Source organism: Pongo pygmaeus, chromosome 19, assembly GCF_028885625.2.
Source record: "Pongo pygmaeus isolate AG05252 chromosome 19, NHGRI_mPonPyg2-v2.0_pri, whole genome shotgun sequence".
NCBI lineage: Eukaryota > Metazoa > Chordata > Mammalia > Primates > Hominidae > Pongo > Pongo pygmaeus.
This window is the reverse complement of record NC_072392.2, coordinates 4,330,166-4,350,498: the sequence shown is the minus strand read 5'-3', so window position 1 is coordinate 4,350,498 and position 20,333 is coordinate 4,330,166. Positions and strand designations below refer to the sequence as shown.

Here is a 20,333-nt window from a genome sequence, read left to right as displayed (position 1 = left end):
GTCCCTCTTGGTTGCCCCGTTCCTCTTGGTTCCCCCGCCCCTCCTGGTTCTTCCGCCTCCGAGCCGACACAAACCGGTGCGCATGCGCCGCGCCCTGACCTGGAAGCGGCTGGGGCCGGAGCACACGTGTTTCGTGTTTCGGTGAGTGTGGCGGAGATGGGGAGCCGGGACCCCGCCGAGCCGATGTCGCTTGGAGAGGCGACGCAGAGTGGCGTCCGGCCTGCCGACCGCCATGGCCTATTGAAGCACAGTCGCGAGTTCTTGGACTTCTTCTGGGACATTGCGAAGCCTGAGCAGGAGACGCGACTTGCGGCCACGGAGAAGCTGCTGGAGTATCTGCGCGGCAGGCCGAAGGTGGAGTGGCGGGGTCTGGGGCAGGGGCTGCGCATATCCCGGCAAGGAAGCGGCGGCGGGCCCAGGGATTTGGGACTGGGGGCACGTGGTCGCGAACCTGGATGCCAGGGTGCGCGGGGGCGTGCACCTTGTTGTCACCATTGAACACGAGGGTGTGCTTGGTTCCGCAGGGGTCCGAGATGAAATATGCCCTGAAGCGTCTAATCACGGGACTTGGGGTCGGGCGAGAAACAGCCCGGCCCTGCTACAGTTTGGCCCTGGCACAGGTGAGGTGGTGCTCCTGGCAGGGTCCCAGCCATCCAGGTCAAAATGGTGGGGTGTGAGGAGGGCGGGTGTGGTGTCTCAGCTGTGGCGGAGGGGCAGCCCGAGAGAGAGGTCGGGAGTGGCAGAGCTGACTGGAGGCCAATCTGAGGGAGGCCTCCTCACGAAGGTGGAGAAGGTGTGAGCAAGGCCTGGACAGGTTTTCTATTTGGTGCTTGGGTTGCCCGGCCTCTTAGGTACACTTGCTGGGAGCAGTGAGCGCTGGGTGGGCTCCCTTAGGCCTGCAGAGGCATTCAGCTGATTGGAGTAGACCACTCTCTGACGAGCCTTGACAAGGGGCAGAGCAATAAAGACCCAGGCCTGCAGGATCAGCCTGAGGGGAGCTCAGACCAGGTGCGGAGAGAAGACCCAGTGGCTGAGCATTTCAGACTAATAATCTAGGGACCATAGAAGGTGGGACTAGGGACCTGAGGCTTCTTGGGAGAAGTTGAAGGGGGAAGGGAGGTTAAGGTTTGTGAAGATGTAGCTGGGCCACTCTCCTGAACCCTCTTCCTCCTGCCACACAACTCCTGGCAGCTGTTACAGTCTTTTGAAGACCTCCCCTTGTGCAGCATCCTGCAGCAGATACAAGAAAAATATGACCTGCATCAGGTGAAGAAGGTGAGAGTGGGGCCAGGGAGGTCAGGAGCCCCAGGGTTGGGAGGCTTGGGGAATGGGGAGTCCCAGGGCCCCTCATGCCTGTGCCTGGAATCCTTTTCTAGGCAATGCTGAGACCTGCTCTCTTTGCAAACCTGTTTGGAGTGCTCGCCCTCTTTCAGTCAGGCCGGCTGGTGAAGGTAAGAGCTTTGGAGGGACTGGGGGAATGTAGGCTGGCTTGGGATGGGTGGGAGACAGTAGTTTGCCCTGCTCATACCCTCTATCCCTCTGTGGGGATCAGGACCAGGAGGCACTGATGAAGTCGGTGAAGCTGCTGCAGGCCCTGGCCCAGTACCAAAACCACTTGCAGGAGCAGCCCCGGAAGGCCCTGGTGGACATCCTCTCCGAGGTATGAGCTCACCAGCTGTGCGGGCTCGGGCAACACTTCCCGTTACAGAGCCATCAGAGGGGCTTGGATGAGAATCTGAAATAGCACTGTTCCATAGAAATACAAAGATGTATAATTTGAAGCGTTTCAGTGACTTCGTTGAAAAGGTAAAAAGAAACACGTGTCATTTAGTAACGTTTTACTTCATCTGGTATATCAAAAATATTATTTCAATCTGCATTGGTATAAAAAACTGTTGAGATATCTTACACTCTTTTTGTCAGGTCGTCTCCAAAATCCAGTGTGTATTTTACACTTAGGCACATCCCTGTTCAGATGAGCCACCTTTCAAGTGCTCAGCAGCCCTGTGTGGCTGTGGCTACCGTATTGGGCAGTGCAGCTCTAGAACTGTGCCTAGCACGTGGCAAGTATAGAAAACGTTTGCTATTGCTATCCTGGTCAAGGCTGGCCCCTTGTGGGCCTCCACTGTCCGACTTGGGAAGGTAGCACCGTAGGCCTTTTTGCCACTGAAGAGAAAGGCAGGGGCTGGCAGGTCCCCAGTCCAGGGCTTACTGTGCAGTCTTGACCTCAGAGCCAGAAGTACCTGAATTCGAATCCCAGCTCTCCACCTAGGGCTCCTTGTGTATGAAATGAGCTAGTCCTCTGAAATACCAAAAAAAGGAATTAAAAGGGTAGCTTTGACCGGGCACGGTGGCTGACGCATGTAATCCCAGAACTTTGGGAGGCCGAGGCGGGCGGATCACTTGAGGTCAGGAGTTCAAGACCAGCCTGGCCAACATGGTGAAACCCCATCTCTACTAAAAATACAAAAATTAGCTGGGTGTGATGGCGCACACCTTTAATCCCAGCTGAGGCAGGAGAATTGCTTGAACCCGGGAGGCGGAGGTTGCAGTGAGCCAAGATCACACCACTGTACTCAGCCTGGGTGGCAAAGTGAGACTCTGTCTTAAAAAAAGGGGGGCAGGTACCTCTGGGGGCCAGTTAGTGTCAGTGGGATGCTTGTCAAAAACTCTGCTGCCTGGGAATTTGAGTTTTTGTTAGCAAATGGCCTCTGATGACTCTGGTGCCTCACCAGGTGGCCCTGTGTCGGGAGCAGGTAGAACAGGATCCACCAGGCTCACCCCGCAGAGGAAGCCATGATTTCTTCTCTCTCCATCCTTAGGTCTCGAAGGCCACATTGCAGGAGATCCTGCCAGAGGTCCTCAAAGCTGACTTGAATATAATACTCAGCTCCCCTGAACAGCTAGAGCTCTTCCTCCTGGCCCAGCAGAAGGTGCCCTCCAAGCTCAAGAAGCTGGTGGGATCCGTGAACCTATTCTCGGATGAGAATGTTCCCAGGTGTGATGGAGGTGGGCGGATTTGCCCTCCCTGGGGCCAAGGGACTGCATCTGGCCAGGCCCAGATTTGTCGTGTGGCCTGGGGGTGTCCTGGCTGCTCTTGGCACCCTGGCCCTTGCCTGTGAGGCGAGTGTTCCGTGAGTCCCTTGCCCTCTGCAGGCTGGTGAACGTGCTGAAGATGGCCGCCTCCTCTGTGAAGAAGGACCGCAAGCTGCCCGCCATCGCTCTGGACCTGCTCCGCCTGGCGCTCAAGGAAGACAAGTTCCCACGGTTCTGGAAGGAGGTGGTAGAACAAGGGCTGCTGAAGATGCAGTTCTGGCCAGCCAGGTGCGGCGACGTGTGTCCTCTCTCGGCCCCCTTCCCTGTCTGTGAAGTGGGCTGGGCCACTAGTCCTGAGGTCACCACCAGGGGGACCAAGGGCTCTGACCAGGCTCTGTCCCACACCCCCTTAGCTACCTGTGTTTCCGCCTGCTGGGCGCGGCCCTGCCCCTGCTGACCAAGGAGCAGCTGCAGCTGGTGATGCGGGGAGATGTGATCCGCCATTACGGGGAGCACGTGTGCACTGCTAAGGTGGGTAATGCCCGTTGTAGCTCGACACTGCCAGAAAGGCTAGACATGGAGCTCTCCCTGCCAAGAAGGGGAATCGGGCACCTCGGGGGCTTGGCTAGAGCCATGGGTGTCCCCTCCGTCTGGGTAGTGAGCTGCCTGAACCCCTTCCCCTCGGACAAATGGTTTTTTTTTTTTTTTTTTTTTGAGATGGAGTTTTGCTCTTGTCGCCCAGGCTTGGAGAGCAGTGGTGAGATCTTGGCTCACTGCAACCTCTGCCTCCCAGGTTCAAGTGATTCTCCTGCCTCAGCCTCCTGAGTAGCTGGGATTACAGGCGCCCACTACCATGCCCAGCTAATTTTTGTATTTTCGGTAGAGACGGGATTTTGCCATGTTGGCCAGGCTGGTCTCGAACTCCTGACCTTAGGTGATCCACCTGCCTTGGCCTCCGAGACTGCTGGGATTACAGACGTGAGCCACCGTACCTGGCTTCCCTCTGACAGTTTTGATAAGGTCAGGCCCTTCTGCCAGCAGGCCCCCTCGTGGGCATGGATAGCCAGCGCCCCCACCCATGTTGCAGTGATGAGAACAGTCGTCATCACCATGTTTGGGCACCAGTGAGCCTGGTGCCCAGTAAGTGCTGCTGGGTTGACTGTTCTCACCAGCTCATTTTATCTTTGCAACGAGTTTCAGAGAGCTGTCATTCTGGGTGAGGGGGCAGACTTGAAGTATCAGGCAGTGGTTAAGAGCTTGGGTTGGACGGTGGTGCACACCTGTAGTCCCAGTTACTCAGGAGGCTGAGGTGGAAGGATCCCTTGAACCCAGAATTTTGACGCTGCAGTGAGCCATGATTGTGGCACTGCACTCCAGGGGCACAACTCTAAAAAATTAAAAGGAAAACAGCTTGGGCTGTGAAGCCAGACATTACCCCACTGGGAGCCTCTGACCCTGAGAAGTTATCTCTAGGTGTTTTTGTGTCTCACTGTATTCACCTACACAATGACAATATCGGCCAACTGCGAAGTGTTGCTAAAAATGCTAAGCTGCCGCCCAAAGAGGCGGAGCGTGGGTCCTGGCACTGAGTAAGCGCTAAGAGGTGGTGGTTTTCGGTTCCGAAGATGACACGGCTAGGAATTGGCAGTGTGGGCTTTGAACCCAGGTCAGTCTCGCCTCTTAACTACCCCTCTACCCTGTGTTGAGCCGGGAGAACAGGCCGTCCCCGTCCAGCAAGACGGAGAGAAGGGCCTTCTGGGGCCGGAGGTGCTGAAGCTGGGGCAGTCAGACCCAGAGAGGCCTTGACGCCAGACAAAAGCACTGGGGTGACAGGGACTGTTGCAAGTTCAGGCGCAGCCTAGCTGTATACAACAGGAGATTTCCGGGGCTCGGTTTTACCTGTAGTGGGCACAAGCCTGGTGGGCTGTTGCCCGCCTGCCCCCTGGGCTGTTGGGCTGTTGCCCGCCTGCCCCCTGGGCTGTTGGGCTGTTGCCCGCCTGCCCCCTGGGCTGTTGGGCTGTTGCCCGCCTGCCCCCTGGGCTGTTGGGCTGTTGCCCGCCTGCCCCCTGGGCTGTTGGGCTGTTGCCCGCCTGCCCCCTGGGCTGTTGGGCTGTTGCCCGCCTGCCCCCTGGGCTGTTGGGCTGTTGCCCGCCTGCCCCCTGGGCTGTTGGGCTGTTGGGCTGTTGCCCGCCTGCCCCCTGGGCTGTTGGGCTGTTGACCACCTGCCCCCTGGGCTGTTGGGCTGTTGACCGCCTGCCCCCTGGGCTGGTGGGCTCAGCGCCATGCCTAACTCTTGCAGCTCCCAAAGCAGTTCAAGTTTGCCCCAGAGATGGACGATTACGTGGGCACCTTCCTAGAGGGGTGCCAGGATGACCCTGAGCGGCAGCTGGCTGTGCTAGTGGCTTTCTCATCCATCACCAACCAAGGCCTCCCTGTCACGCCTACTTTTTGGCGGGTCGTGCGGTTCCTGAGCCCTCTGGCCCTGCAGGGCTATGTGGCCTGGCTGCAGGCCATGTTTCTCCAGCCAGACCTGGACTCCTTGGTTGACTTCAGCACCAACAACCAGAAGAAAGCCCAGGATTCATCGCTCCATGTGTGAGTGGACCTTGGGGGAGGACACCTAATTTAGGAGTTAGCTTCCTAGGCCTGCAAAGCCCCGCGACCCGAGCCCGCCCTCCACAGCGTCCTGGCAGAGCCCAGCGACCCGAGCTGCCCTCCATAGCGTCCTGGCAGAGCCCAGCGACCTGAGCCTGCCCTCTACAGGGTCCTGGCAGAGCCCAGCAACCCGAGCCCGCCCTCCACAGCGTCCTGGCTCTAAACCATGAGAGGAGCGAGGGGGAAGAGCCTTAGCTCTCATATGAGGCCTCAGTTTACTTGTGTGTCCCCACACTGGCGATTGGGATGGGGAGATCTTGGATTCCTGTCTCCGAGATCAGGCAAACGAATGTCCTGTTTTTCCGGTTTTTTTTTTTTTTTTTTTGAGACAGAATCTCACTCTCTCTGGCCTAAGCTGGAATGCAGTGGCGTGTGATCTCAGCTCACTGCAACTTCTGCCTCCTGGGTTCAAGCAATCAAGCGATTCTCTGCCTCAGCCTCTCCAGTAGCTGGGACTACAGGCACCCGCCACCACACCCAGCTAATTTTTGTATTTTTAGTGGAGATGGGGTTTCACCATGTTGGCCAGGCTGGTCTCGAACTCCTGACCTCGAGTGATTGGCCAGCCTTGGCCTCCCAAAGTGCTGGGATTACAGGTGTGAGCCACTGGGCCCAGCCTGTTTTTGCCAGTTGTAAGTGGCTCATATGACCTCGCCTCCTGCCCCGCTAGGCCTGAGCGAGATGTGTTCCGGCTGAGGAAATGGATCATTTTTCGATTGGTGAGCATTGTGGACAGCCTGCACCTGGAGATGGAGGAGGCCTTGACTGAGCAGGTGGCCAGGTAAGAGCTGTGCTGGAGCCCCAGCTTCCCATGGGTGTGTGGCCAAGGAATCGGGCCCCTTAACTCGTCCTAGTTTGCATCCCCTGGAGCCAGAAGCGTTTGGGTTGAGTCATCAGTGGGGAGCAGGCGCAAGGGGACTTGGGAATTCCTCAGGAACCCATGAAGGGAAGGGGCCCAGGAGGCACCCCAGCTGCAGGGGCCTAAAAGGTTCAGATGTGCTCTGCATGCCCTGCAGGCAGCTTTTGCACGTGGGAGGTGTCAGGGAAGCCTTCTGCCCCACACTTGCCTCGTCTGTGCCAGTGCAGAGCCGGGTGTTCACGTCACCCTCAACATGCACGGTTGCAAGAGGGGGCTGCCCCGTGTTTGCAGGAGCAGTGACCTGATTCGGCCATGACCACACAGCCTCCCATCTGTTGGTTCCTTGGGAGGGGCACTGATTCTCTCTCTCCAGCTCGGGTTAAACCGCGTTCAGCTGGGGATCCAGACCAGAGAAACGGCCCCTTCCCATCCTAGCCCAGCCCCCTCCAGCCTTGCCCGTCAGGCCCCCGAGGATGGTACCCAGGGCAGAGGGGCTCCTCCTCCTCCTCCTGGCCTTGTACCCTCAGTGGTGCCATCCAAGGAGGGGAGCCTGTAACAACCAATGGCAGTGAATGGCAATGGCCGCTCTCCTGCCCTCCCCAGGTTTTGTTTGTTCCACTCGTTCTTTGTCACAAAGAAGCCCACATCCCAGATCCCTGAGACAAAGCAGCCGTTCTCCTTCCCTTTGGAAAGCCAGGCCCGAGAGGCTGTCAGCAGTGCCTTCTTCAGGTGAGTCTTGGGCAGCCCAGGAGAGGTCCGAAGGTGGTAAGGCCTTGAGGGTGCCTGCTCCCTCCAGGTCCCCTAAGCTGGGAACAACGGCAGAGGCCCCCGGAGTTCTAGTAGGTCTTGGAGAGGTGGGAGACTGAGCCCTGGGGAGGGCGGAGGGGGGCGGCTACATTCACTCATCTGGTCTGGTGACCCCAAGCCCCACCCCTCGCCCAGTCTGCTGCAGACCCTCAGCACGCAGTTCAAGCAGGCACCGGACCAGACCCGGGGTGGGCAGCCCTGGACCTACCGCCTGGTGCAATTCGCAGACCTCCTGTTGAATCACAGCCACAACGTGACCACCGTGACACCCCTCACGGCGCAGCAGCGCCAGGCCTGGGACCGGTGAGCACGTGGGATTTCCAGGGGGCGGGCAGGACGCTGCAGTCTGACTGGCGCGGGGGCCTGGGAATCCGCCTGTCTCCCCGCAGGATGCTGCAGACTCTGAAGGAGCTGGAGGCCCACTCCGCAGAGGCCAGGGCTGCTGCCTTCCAGCACCTTCTGCTCCTCGTGGGCATCCACCTCCTCAAGGTACTGGGGCTTGGGAGGGAGGGGCCATGAGCCTGGGGTTCTGTGGCACAATGGGCCCCCTACCGAGAGGCTTGAGGGCCGTGCTACCACGAGACTTGAGGGCCGTGCTGCCGAGAGGCTGGAGGGCTCTGCGGGTTTCCAGGAAAGGCTCTGGGGGAGTTAAGTTGGGAGGTTTTTGAAGCCAACCTCATTACAGGTGGAAACATCCCTCCGGCCACTTAGTGGCACCAGCTGGTGTCCTAGGCTTTCCGTGCAGGGTCTGTCGTAATCCCCACAGCTTTGAGGCAGACACCCCCTCTCCATGTTTGACATGGAGAAACTGAGACTCAGAGGCAAAGGAGCTTGCACTGTACCCCCAGCTGTGGGAACACCTTCTTGGCGACGGGCCGTCCCGCTCGGTTCTGCCCATCAGGAAGCCCTGACCACATTCGAGGCTCAGCACCCTGATTTCTTTTGAGTTTTCTTCTCGTGACATAGGAGGCTCTTATCGGGGCTGCTTCAGGTCTTACGTAGCCTGGGTAGGTGGGTCTCTCGCTTGCTCCCGTCTGGCCGCTTGACTGTGGTTGCCTTATTTGCCAGCTTTGGTTATTCTGAGCCCAGCATGTGGGTGAGCTGTTTGGGGAAAGGTTGGCCACGATGCCCCTTCCGATTCTTGGTGTCAGGCTTTTGATAGCAGCAGAGCCCTAGTGATTCTAGGACACATGTGGAGCCTGCCCCCAACCTTGGGATCTCTGAACTTGACTTGGACAGAGGAGGCTGCAGTTTGCTGTGTCAGAACCTTAGATAAAAGGTGCAGCCCTGGCCGGGCACGGGGCTCACACCTGTAATCCCAGCACTTAGGGAGACCGAGGTGGGTGATCACAAGGTCAGGAGTTCAAGACCAGCTTGGCCAACATGGTGAAACCCCTTCTCCACTAAAATACAAAAATCAGCCGGCTGTGGTGGCAGGTGCCTGTAATCCCAGCTACTCGGGAGGGTGAGGCAGGAGAATTGCTTGAACCTGGGAGGCAGAGGTTGCACTGAGCCGAGATGATACCACTGCACTCCAGCCTGGGTGACAGAGCAAGATTCTGTCTTAGAAAAAAAATAAAAAGGCGCAGCCCAGAGAAGGACGGGGACCTGCTTGGGCACACAGCCTGGGAGCCGGAGAGCAATGACAAGGGCTTTGGGCTGCTTTGTCCCACCCTGGCCTAAACGTTCAAGCTGCTGACTGCATGATGAGGGGGCAAGTCTGCCTTTTAGGTACCAAAGATCACATAGTTTTCCAGAGCTCCTGCACACGCACATGCGCACACCACGCCACCTTCACTCGAGTCTGGGGTTATCCCCAGTCAGATGAGTTCAATGTAATTAAATGAGTTAAAACTAATGACTTTCAATTCTGTCTCTCATGCCAAGCCAAGCATGGAGGGAATAATCTAGAATTATGAATTGGGGGCTGGGGCTTGCTGGCTTCTCTGGGCCCCTGACCATCCTTGTCAGGCTCTGCTTCTCTTGTCAAAGGGGGAGTTGGACTCCTTGTTCCCTGTAGGCTTTTGGATCCTGTAACTGCGTATTAGGTGTAAAAAAGCCCTCAGCTAGCCGGGCGCGGAGGCTCACGCCTGGAATCCCAGCACTTTGGGAGGCCAAGGTGGGGGGCGGGGGTGGGGGGTGGATCACGAGGTCAGGAGTTCAAGACCAGCCTGGCCAACATGGTGAAACCCCATCTCTACTCAAAATACAAAAATTAGCTAGGCATGGTGGTGCACGTCTGTAATCCTAGGTACTTCGGAGGCTGAGGCAGGAGAATGACTTGAACCGGGGAGGCAGAGGTTGTGGTGAGCCAAGATCAGACCACTGCACTCCAGCCTCAAAAAAAAGCCCTCAGCTCTCGGGGTGTCCAGCTGGGGTCTTCCATTCTGGATTGTGGGGGTGACTGGCCAGGGCGGGCCAGTGGCTGGGGTGTTGAAGGCTTTTGATGCCACTGCTCCCATTTGGCCAGCCGCTCGCCTGGCTTAGCAGGGCTGAGGACAGGGCCTGGCCCCAGTGTGTGTCCTACCCTGCTCGCAGTCCCCTGCAGAGAGCTGTGACCTGCTGAGCGACATCCAGACCTGCATCAGGAAGAGCCTGGGAGAGAAGCCCCGCCGGAGCCGCAACAAGGCCATCGGTGGGTCCTTACTCCTGGGACAGGGTGTGTCCTTGGTCACGAGAGGGACTGGAGTGGTGCGGCGGGGTCACAGTCCCCTATCTGGGCTCAACCCCTCCCTCTTGCAGACCCCCAGGAGCCCCCGTGGGTAGAGGTGCTGGTGGAGATCCTGCTGGCCCTGTTGGCCCAGCCCAGCCACCTCATGCGCCAGGTGGCCCGGAGCGTGTTTGGCCACATCTGCTCCCAGCTGACCCCGCGTGCCCTGCAGCTAATTCTGGATGTGAGTTGGGACCTTTGGGAGTGGAATGTGGGCTGGGGCTCACTGAGCAGTGAGCTATACCAGGGGTGCTGCGTCAGCCTCCAGCCTCCCACCTCCCGCCTCCCTGCCGGGAGCCTGTGGCCGGTGGGAGGGGTCTCAACGAGGCCTTGGCCTGGCCTGGCCACCTCTCCTAGGCTCTGTTTTCTTCTGGGAAGTGGAGGCCTTTGGCCAAGGCTGGGTGGGGCCCAGAGAGGAGGGCGGGGGCTGCAAATGGGTCAGTGGCTGGCACCCCTCCCCAGGTGCTGAACCCTGAGACCAGTGAGGATGAGAATGACCGCGTGGTGGTGACGGACGATTCTGATGAGCGGCAGCTGCAGGGTGCAGAGGTGCTGCCAGCGCAGACTGGGCGGGGGTGGTGGGGAGTGGGACGATCGGGGAGGTGTGTGACGCGCCTGCCTCTACCACACAGGACAAGAGCGAGGAAGGTGAGGAAAACAGAAGCTCAGAGAGTGAAGAGGAGAGTGAGGGGGAGGAGAGCGAGGAGGAGGAGCGCGACGGGGATGTGGACCAGGGCTTCCGGGAACAGCTGATGACTGTACTGCAGGCTGGGAAGGCGCTGGTGAGTGGTGGGGGAGGTGGTGGGGGGCGGCCAGGGAGGGCTTGGGTGTCCCCGTGTTGTGTGCCTGCCCGAGGCTAGGCTGACCGCTGGGCCTCTGTCCCTCAGGGTGGAGAGGACAGTGAGGACGAGGAAGAGCTGGGGGACGAGGCCATGATGGCCCTGGACCAGAGCCTCGCCAGCCTCTTTGCCGAGCAGAAGCTGCGGATCCAGGCCCGGCGAGACGAGAAGAACAAGCTGCAGAAGGAGAAGGCGCTGCGGCGCGACTTCCAGATCCGGGTGAGCCTGGGGGCAGGCCGCACCCACCACTGCCTCCCTGTGCACCCACCCCCGCCTCCGTGTGCACCCACTCCGCCTCCCTGTGCACCCACCCCCGTGTTGCTGATCTGTCCACCTGGCCGCAGGTGCTGGACCTGGTGGAGGTGCTAGTGACCAAGCAGCCCGAGAATGTCCTGGTCCTGGAGCTGCTGGAGCCGCTGCTGAGCATCATACGGCGCAGCCTGCGCAGCAGCAGCTCCAAACAGGAGCAGGACCTTCTGCACAAGACGGCGCGCATCTTCATGTGAGCACGGGGGTGCAGGGCGGGCAGGTGTGGCCGGCAGCCACCAGGCGCAGGAGAGCCAGAGCTCTAGGCTTGCTGTCTGCACAGGAAGGAGAGAGCCAGGCTTCCAGCCTGGGCCCCTAGCTCGCAGGCTCACTGCTCAGCCCTAGAGGTACACGTCGCTCAGTGACTCCCACAGTCCTTGCTTCATCCCCACGTTCTCCCGACACAGTGCCAACAGTGCCCTGGAGCTGGGGACCATCCCTGCCCTTGACAGTCTCAAGTGGGGCTGTGCTGGGGTGGAGGGGGACAGTGGGTACACCTGTGGCAGGGGATACCCAACCCAGTCCTCGGAGGTGTAGCGTGCATGGGAGTTTGTGAGGCTGGGAGGCCTTGGGCAGGGCAGAAAGGGAGGAAGAGCATCCTGACGGGAGCCAGTCAGACACGCAGCCGGAAGCTCAGGCGAGCAGCGAGGCCACAAGCCCCTGCACCCTTGCAGGCCCTGACCCTAGCGGTGCTGGGGGCCACAGAGCCATTATCAGCAAGAGCATTGGCGTGGGGAAGGGTCTGAGTCTGGTTTCCCTTTTCAGAAGTGGCTGGCAGCGCGGAGAAGGGTTTGGGAGGGGCTGTGCTGGAGGCAGGGGGCCCAGGAGGGAGGCGGTGGCAGGCATCGAGAGACAGGCAGGCGCCAGGTAGACCTGCCTTCAGAGTTCAGGTGCTGGGGAGGTGAAGGCCTGGGAGCTGGGGCGCTGCGTGGGTAGTCAGGAGGGGTGGGGAGTGTGACTGGCAGTGCATTCTTCACAACCCCAGGCCCGCCCAGGCCACGCCTTCTCAGATAGTTCTGCCAGCGTGCGTGGACACTGTCATTTGTTGAGCATCCTGCTCCCATTGTGTCCCCGGCCCTGCAGGGCCACAGAGGGTTCTGAGCACGTGAACCCTTGTCTCACTTTATAAAAGGCCTGAAGGCCACTGCCCCACGAGAGACAAGCGTGGACAGGAGGGGTGCCCCAGGCAGGTGGTTGGCCATTGGTGCAGCCTCCACTCAGGGAGCTGTTCTGTTCTCCCCTGGAGTGCCCCTGTCACCCAAGCACTCTGAGCCCACATAGCTTCCAGGCAGCCTGCAGGCGGCCCTGGGCCCTCCTCTGTGGCCTGGGTCACCTGTGTCATCTTCTAGGTCTGTTTCCCCACCTGTAAAGTGGGACTTGGGTTGGCTCTGCTTGGCGGAGCGGGGTGGACCGAGAATGTTCTGACCAGCTCTCGTCCTCACCACCCACAGGCACCACCTGTGCCGTGCCCGGCGCTACTGCCACGACTTGGGTGAGCGCGCAGAGGCCCTGCATGCCCAGGTGGAGCGGTTGGTGCAGCAGGCTGGCCGCCAGCCCGACTCCCCCACCGCCCTCTACCACTTCAACGCCTCTCTCTACCTGCTCCGGGTCTTGAAGGGCAACACTGCCGAGGGCTGTGTGCATGAGACACAGGAGAAGCAGAAAGCTGGCACTGACCCCAGCCCCATGCCCACGGGCCCGCAGGTGAGCAGGGCCTGGCCCAGGAGCAGCCCCAGGCATTTCACAGCCAGGGAGTGGAGGCCGGGACTTCCCCAGGGCCCAACCCTCAGCCTTCTGAAGGTAGGCCAGGCTCTGCTCCCATCCCAGGGACCCCTCTCCTGGCCTCACCCAGTTCGCTCTCTCCGGGCCTAGGCTGCCAGCTGCTTGGACTTGAACCTGGTGACCCGGGTGTACTCGACAGCACTGAGCTCCTTCCTGACTAAGCGCAACAGCCCGCTCACAGTTCCCATGTTCCTCAGCCTCTTCTCCCGGCACCCGGTGAGTGTTGGGGCCTGCCCTGCTTCCTGAGGGTCCCTGCTCAGCCCAGCCTGCACCTCACAGCCCTTGTCACTCCCCACCAGGTGCTCTGTAAGAGCCTGCTCCCCATCCTGGTCCAGCATATCACAGGCCCGGTGCGGCCCCGTCATCAGGTAAGAGACTTCCCAGCTCCCAGCCCAGGGCCTGTCTGAATTAACCCGCTTAACCCTCCTCTGACTGGCTCTTGTGAGGCCCCAGAGCACTGTCCTGGTGAGCACGGGCACAGCCGTCCCTGCCCCACTGGCTTGGCTGTGGTACACGGTCTCTGAAGGGGGGTGGCTGTGCCCTGGCCCCCGCCACACAGTGAACACAGAGGAGCTGAGGGGGCAGGGCCGGCCTCACTCCTGCAGCCACTGCGGCCCATCTGGCCACACACAGGATGCCCCTGGTAGTGTCTGCTCTGGTGCCAGGGCTATTGGGGGCAGGCTGGAGGAAGATGGCACTAAGCCAATAATGGGCAGGAATTGTCCCAACCTGAGGTCCCACCTCTATCCAGCTGGGAGGCCTTGGTATCCCCACCTGCACACAAAGGCACAGGAGCAGGTGGTCACAGAGCCCAGAGCAGCAGGCAGCCTCGCATGCTGCCCACAGCAGTGCCTGGCAGGCCCCCGAACCCTCATGCATCTCTGAGCCGTGAGCACCCGACGTGCCGAGGCTCCTGCCACCCACCTTTGTCCACCCACAGGCCTGCCTGCTGCTCCAGAAGACCCTGTCCATGCGGGAGGTGAGGTCGTGCTTTGAGGACCCCGAGTGGAAGCAGCTGATGGGCCAGGTCCTAGCAAAGGTCACTGAGGTAACAGCCGGGGGGCGCCCTTTCCCCACCCCCTCAGAATCAGTTCTCTGGGAGACCGATCTCTGGGAAAGAAGTGAGGATTGGAGCCTGAGTCCAGAGTGGGGAGAACTGGGGTTGTCCCAGGAGATGGTCCCTGCCTCTGGGCTTTAGTCCCGGCTGGGAAACAGAAAGGCTTTGAGCAGCTCTCTGGAGTGCCTCAGCCTGGCCACCCTTCCCTAGAACCTGCGCGTGCTGGGGGAGGCGCAGACCAAGGCGCAGCATCAGCAGGCACTGTCCTCCCTGGAGCTGCTCAACGCTCTCTTCAGGACCTGCAAACATGAGGTGAGGCGGGGGCCCAGGCCCGGGTCGTGTTTGGGGGTTCCTCTTGGGGGCCTCGGGGCCTCCCGGGCAGCAGTGCCATGCGCAGGCTGGTCTGTGGGGATGGGGGTCATGTGGGGAAACTGAGTGCCTGGCCCAGGGCTCTGGGCTGTCATTTTGGGCAGTTACCGAACAATGGATGGGTGAGTGATTTGGGAAGGGGCTGTGCCACCCTGTCATCCTCCTGCAGGGCGGGGTGAGGGGATGGCACTGCCACATCCCGTGAGAAAGCCGAGAAGCGGCTGGCAGGGATGGAGACTGGAAGGGTTGGAGAAGATTCAGGGTGAGCAGCCAGGTTTCCAGGCCTGGCGCAGGCGTGTGGGCAGCCATCAGGGCAGGGCTGGGAGGCAGCTGGAGGTGGCCATCTGGGTCCCCCAGTCTGGCCCAGAGGGCAGGGTTTGGGAATCTTCAGCATAGGTGCTAGTCAGCCCTTGTGGAGGGAGAGCTTGCCAAGGGTGTGCTGGCAGGCAGAGGTGGGGCCCGGGACGGGGCCTTACAAAACTGGCTGATAGGAAGCCAGGAGAGCAGGGCTCTTGGAAGCTAGCGGATTCCAACAATAACCTATTCAGGATGTGCAGAAAGGTGGCAGGGGTGGGTGGGGAAGGGCTTTGGCAGCCCCGCGGTGATGGAGTGCTGGGGAGTGGCCCTCTTGGAGGTGGGTGGGCCAGGGCCACTGCTGGAGGGGAGGACACCGAGACTCTGAGACCAGGCCTTTGGCTATGGGAAGGAGGAGAACCAACACCTGGGGCGCGTGTTTGCTCCCTCGGTAAGAGACACGGATGACTTAACAGGCAGGAGAGGCTGAGGCCAGGAGGGGGCAGGGGTCACCGATGAGGCAGCAACAGGGCAAAGGTGGGAAGACTGGGAGCCCGCGAGAGGCCCTGCCCTCTGTGGCCCCCACAGCTCTGCCTTCCCCCCTCTGCAGAAGCTGACCTTGGACCTGCCGGTGCTCCTGGGTGTGCTGCAGGCGCAACAGCAGAGCCTACAGCAGGGGGCACACTCCACCGGCCCCAGCCGCCTGCACGATCTCTACTGGCAGGCCATGAAAACCCTGGGAGTCCAGTAGGTTCTGGGAGGGAGACGCACACCTTGGGCGGGGGCTGGGAACACCCTCACGCTGCTGCACACGTACGCTACTCAAGTGCTTGCTTAGATGTGGGAGCTGTAGGACCCTCGCAGGACCCTCGCAGGAGCCTCACAGGGGCCTCCCAGGAGCCTCCCAGGACCTAGGGGCCTCAGAGGACCCTCACAGGATCCAGGTGGAGGTGGTGGTGGCGGTGGCTGTTGCCCTCGCTCGGCACTTTCTTACCTTGCTCACTTCCCTTCAGGCGCCCCAAGTTGGAGAAGAAGGATGCCAAGGAGGTCCCCAGTGCCACCCAGAGCCCCATCAGCAAGAAGCGGAAGAAAAAGGGATTCTTGCCAGAGACGAAGAAGCGCAAGAAACGCAAGTCAGAGGATGGCACGCCAGCGGAGGATGGCACACCTGCAGCCACCGGCAGGAGCCAGCCCCCCAACATGGGCAGGAAGAAGAGGAACAGGACAAAGGCCAAGGTCCCAGCCCAGGCCCAGGCAAACGAGATACCAGCCACCAAGAGTCCAGCCCCTGGTGCCCCCACCCTGAGCCCCAGCACCCCTGCCAAATCCCCAAAACTGCAGAAGAAAAACCAGAAGCTGTCTGAGGTGAATGGAGCTCCCGGGTCCCCCGCGGAACCTGCAGGCCAAAAGCAGCATCAGAAGGCTCTTCCCAAAAAGGGGGTCTTGGGCAAATCACCACTGTCCGCGCTGGCACGGAAAAAGGCAAGGCTGTCTTTGGTCATCAGGAGTCCCAGCCTGCTTCAGAGTGGGGCCAAGAAGAAGAAAGCGCAGCTGAGGAAGGCGGGGAAGCCCTGAGCACAGGTACAGGCCGCCCTCAGCCCCTGCCTCCATCTGCCTGAGACTCCTATTTTTTTTTTTAACCATGATTTTAATATGCAAGCTGTTTCTAAGGCGCCAGCTCTGCCACTGGGGAGGGTGGCTGTTGCCGCCTGCCCGGGCATCCTGCTCTGGCAAGCACAGCCTGAGCCATTCCTGCGGGGGTCCCAGGCTGCAGAGACCTCCCTGCCCCTGGTTCTGGGCTGGGACCCTGGCTCCAGGGCTCTGGTGTTCGCCTGGGTAGGTGCAGGTTGACGCACTGGCTGCAGGCTGGGTACAGGTATGACCATCTCTCGTGCCTGCCACCCCTTTGCCCCCAGGCTTTTTTGCTGTGAGGGAGCCACCGGGGGTGATTTAAATAGGTTTATTTCTTCATTTACAAGAGGAATATATTTGGCTTCTCTCTTAAGACTCTGAGATTCACAATCAATCAGCAGCTCTAAAAAATAAAGGAGCAGTTTGGCTTCCGGAAGGAAGAGGAGGCAACACTCGGACCTGGTTCTTGTACAACAAGAAAACATCGCTGGGGCCCCGCTGAGGCTGAGGCTGGAGTGGGGGTGGAGGCTGGTCTTTGGAGGATGCCACCCCCACCCCATCCTCTTGTCAGGCTCCCGGGGGTACCCCAGAGCTTGGTGGGTGAGTATTCCACTAGCTTACACACCACTGAAGCCACAGCCAGCCAGTAACTAAGGGGCAAGAAGAGCATTGTCCAAGCTGGCTCTCGGGGGTCTCCTATTAGCCACAAGGTCCCCCCCCCAACCCCCCCACCACCAGAACCACCGTGATTGCAGCAGAAGTGCAGGGAATGGGTGATGCAGGGGACTAAGCTCCCCCAAAGCGGGTTGGGGCTGGTGTGAAGTTGGCAGCTGCATCGTGGTGTGTGCATGGATGGGAGGTGGGTGATCGAAGGCCTGGCCCCCAGGGTCACATGGTGGAATGCCAGCAGCCAGTGTTTGGTTAGAGGCCGGCCTCTCCCGGGGCCTCAGCCTCAGCTCTGGGGCAGGAAGCTTTGTGGATAGCTGCTTCCTCCAGCAGCCGGAACCCTGGCTACTGCCCCATGGATTCTGGGAATGCTCTCCTGGGCCCTGCCCCTGGAAAAGGCTCAGCTCAGCCTCGGGGAAGGAGTGGATTCCTGGCTTGGGGGGTGGTGGCAGGGAGAGGAGCCCTGTAGAGGTGGGCTGGTGTGCACCTCCCCAGAGGCCTTGAGCCTGGGGGCACAGGTGGTGTACAGCTGCAGCCAGGGCCTTCACGCCTGGTGATGCCAACTTGTTAGAACAGTCCCCATCTGGGACCTCAGGCTGGGAGCCAACCCGAGACAGTGAGACAGTGTCCTCCAGGGAGTACCCAGCGACTTGGGCGCCCAGCTTCATTTGCCAGGTTGAGTCCAATATCCCCAAGGTCCGAGGCCCAGCTGAGCAGTGGTCCCTGCACACCAGGCCCTCGCGTGAGCCTCAAAGCCGGGACTGCCGTCCTGAGGCCTGGGCCACCTGCTCTCTGTATGGTCCAGGGTCTGTTGAGTCTTCAAAGCTGCAGATCGTGCTCTGCCCAGCACGGTGTGTGGGAAAGTCCAGCCCCCTGGCCCTTCGTTCCAGCGAGGGCAGGGACTTGCCCAGGATCACATAAGCTGGTGGCAGGCCAGGCTCTCCCCAGACACTCACTTGGGGCTGTCTTCTTGCTTGGCCCCAGGGGCCCTGCAGCCCAAACCTAGGGCTGGGAATCTGTCCAACCGTGTGGCTCCAACACACACATCCTTCCAGGGCAACTGAGGACACAGCCTCTTCTTGATGCCAGGGCCACTCAGCAGGCCTGGGCCAGAGAGGGTGGTTGCCTAGCCGTGGATCACACAGAAAGCTTTGGGGCAGCCCAGCCGGTCCCTGATGCTGTAGGACACCTCCCAGACTAAGTGGGAGTGTGGGTTCTTCATTGTCCCAATGGCACCTGGGGAAAGGGGTGTCAGGTCAGTGGTGGGGCTTAGTGGGGCCCGTGCCAAGGCTGCCCTCCCTTCTTCCCTTTTCTTGCTGTTTGGAGACGCAAGCCTTCCCCTGGACTTGCGGCTGTGACTCTGGGTCTCATGCTGCTGGGAAGCTATAGCTCCCAGAGGGAAGGGCCAAGGAGTCAGGCCCTGGTACATCCAGGAGGATTTGGGAGAACAGAAGTCCGGACAGAGTGGGGAGTTCCTGGCCAGTCCTGGCCCTGACCTATGCGAGGCCCCACCCAGCCCTTGGAAGGAAGGAAAGGGGAGCTAATTTACTGGAAGGAGCAGGCTGCTGTCCCACCCATGGCTCCATCAGTAAATTCTGGCAACATCTTCAGAGACCAAGCCCAGGGTTGGTGGGATGTGCTGGGGTAGGAGGTGACTCTGGAGGAAAAGTGCTCCCTGTTGCCTTCCCCTTTCTACACGGAGCCCCCACGGGCCTCCCAGCCTACACTCACCACCTCAGACTTTCACAGATGCGGGCGGCATCGCCAGCTGGTTCACCCTGGGGGAGAGACGGGCGGGGGTCAGGGTGGTGCATCAGCGAGGGCCGGGCCCGGGCACTGCTCTGGCACATCGCGTCGTGGGGGCCAGCTGACCGGAGGTGCTGGGCAGGGACCTCGTCAGCCCCAGGGGGAGATGGGAGAGCCCAGGGGTCGGGAGAGGAGGGAGAGAGAGGAGTAAAGAGGAAAGGAGAAAGAAGTCAGAAAGTGAGAGGAAGAGGAAGGGGAGGGGTCCCAGCTTTGAAAACCACTAAGTACAGAGACAAACCCAAGTCTGGATCCACCAGACACCACCGTGGCTTCCCACAACTCCAGGCTGACCCTGGCACTGAGCCCCAGAGGCACGGGAAGGCCCCAGGGCTGGACCCCAGCAACCAGGTCACCCACTGGGTCCATCAGAGGTCTGTACCCTCCCCGACCCACCCCAGGGCAGCGCTCACAGTGGCTTTCATGGTCCCTGCTTCCCAGCGGGCACGGCAGGGCCTCCCCTCACCCCCACTCACTGCTGCTCAGCCTTGGCGCGGTCGCTGAGGAAGAAGAGAGCAGTGGCAAGGAAGAACATGCCACCCAGGACCACGACAAAAGGGCAGAGCATGAGCGCGTAGCCCAGGCTCAGGAACTCCCACAGCGGGGAGTCCTTGGTGCTCTGGCGGATCAGGTCTGAGATCTGCAAGGATTTGGGGGTGGATGTCAGGGCAGAGCCCTCCTGAAGCCCCCCATTCTCCCCAGGCCAGCCCCACCCCAGGGCTACTCACAAAGCCAATGAGGTAGGGGCTCCCGGCATCCCCCAGCAGGTGGGAGGTGAAGCTCTGCAAGGCCACGGCAGTGGCCCGCCGGGTGGGGATGACCACGTACTGCGGAACAGGCGGGCAGGTCAGTGGCCAGAGGAGCCAGGCTCACTCACTTGGCCCCAGCCCCGGGCCATGGCACTTCTGAAGCCCCCACACCCTCAGACTCACTCGTGCCCTGTGTCTTGACACCTCTCTCCCCTGGGCCCTGCCCTCCTCCCCACAGTCCCCTCTACTGCCCACCCCACCAGCCACCCCTCTCCTCCCTGAGCCCCTCCCACCCACCCACACGTGCAGTTACCCTCTCAGCCCCAGGGGCTTCCACACCTCCAACCCAGACCACTGTGACCTGCCCCATACTGAAAGCATCATTGGCCTCAAACCTGCTGTGCCCCCAGGACACCCCTCCAAAATGGGAATCTTCACCTCCCTCCCAGCTATGTGTGGTCAAGGAAGGATACTTTGGGGGTTGCCCGGGTGCCAGTCACTAGAGGCCATTAGCCCAGAGCCCTCCAAGCCTTGGAGTACCCGAGCCATCAGGAACGGCCATGCTGCCACCTCTCCAGCACGGCTCCTGCTCCATTCCTGCGACCAGGGTGCCTTGGCTTCTGCCCTTGGCCCTGGGTCACGGGGACACTGAGGTCCAGAGAGGCACATGGTCCCAAGGGAACCCGAACCCCAGCCACAGCCACTTGTCCTCACCTCCCATCAAGCTAAAGATCCATCTTGGTTCCCCTCCCTGAGGACCAGGCAAGGC

At 60.5% G+C, this 20,333-nt stretch overlaps 2 protein-coding genes across 4 annotated transcripts in view; one reads left to right on the top strand and one right to left on the bottom strand.

The window, feature by feature from the left end:
• Positions 1 to 9: 9 nt before the first annotated feature.
• On the top strand, positions 10 to 16,796 carry MYBBP1A (MYB binding protein 1a). Its single transcript, XM_054459322.2, has 26 exons — positions 10 to 354; positions 525 to 620; positions 1,192 to 1,275; positions 1,377 to 1,451; positions 1,553 to 1,660; positions 2,823 to 2,998; positions 3,157 to 3,324; positions 3,450 to 3,567; positions 5,336 to 5,631; positions 6,362 to 6,472; positions 7,154 to 7,279; positions 7,493 to 7,660; positions 7,747 to 7,846; positions 9,896 to 9,992; positions 10,100 to 10,251; positions 10,530 to 10,616; positions 10,700 to 10,849; positions 10,955 to 11,125; positions 11,251 to 11,408; positions 12,664 to 12,916; positions 13,085 to 13,210; positions 13,294 to 13,362; positions 13,935 to 14,042; positions 14,262 to 14,363; positions 15,325 to 15,461; positions 15,728 to 16,796. The coding sequence occupies exons 1-26, from the start codon at positions 157 to 159 to the stop codon at positions 16,287 to 16,289; spliced, it is 3,996 nt and encodes a 1,331-aa protein (XP_054315297.2). The 5' UTR covers positions 10 to 156; the 3' UTR covers positions 16,290 to 16,796.
• Positions 16,797 to 17,670: 874 nt separating this feature from the next.
• SPNS2 (SPNS lysolipid transporter 2, sphingosine-1-phosphate) overlaps positions 17,671 to 20,333 on the bottom strand; it is a 39,473-nt gene continuing 36,810 nt past the window's right edge. For 2 of the 3 annotated variants that reach the window (XR_008495192.2, XR_008495191.2), the window contains 4 exons: positions 19,544 to 19,642; positions 19,292 to 19,455; positions 18,744 to 18,904; positions 17,671 to 18,248 (listed from right to left, as the gene is read on the bottom strand). Coding sequence is in view for 1 of the 3 variants with exons in the window: in XM_054459323.2 (XP_054315298.1) it covers positions 18,748 to 18,790; positions 19,292 to 19,455; positions 19,544 to 19,642 (306 nt within the window). In the remaining 2 variants the exon portion in view is untranslated. The remainder of the gene's footprint in view (positions 18,249 to 18,743; positions 18,905 to 19,291; positions 19,456 to 19,543; positions 19,643 to 20,333) is intronic. The other variant, XM_054459323.2, reaches the window with a different exon arrangement.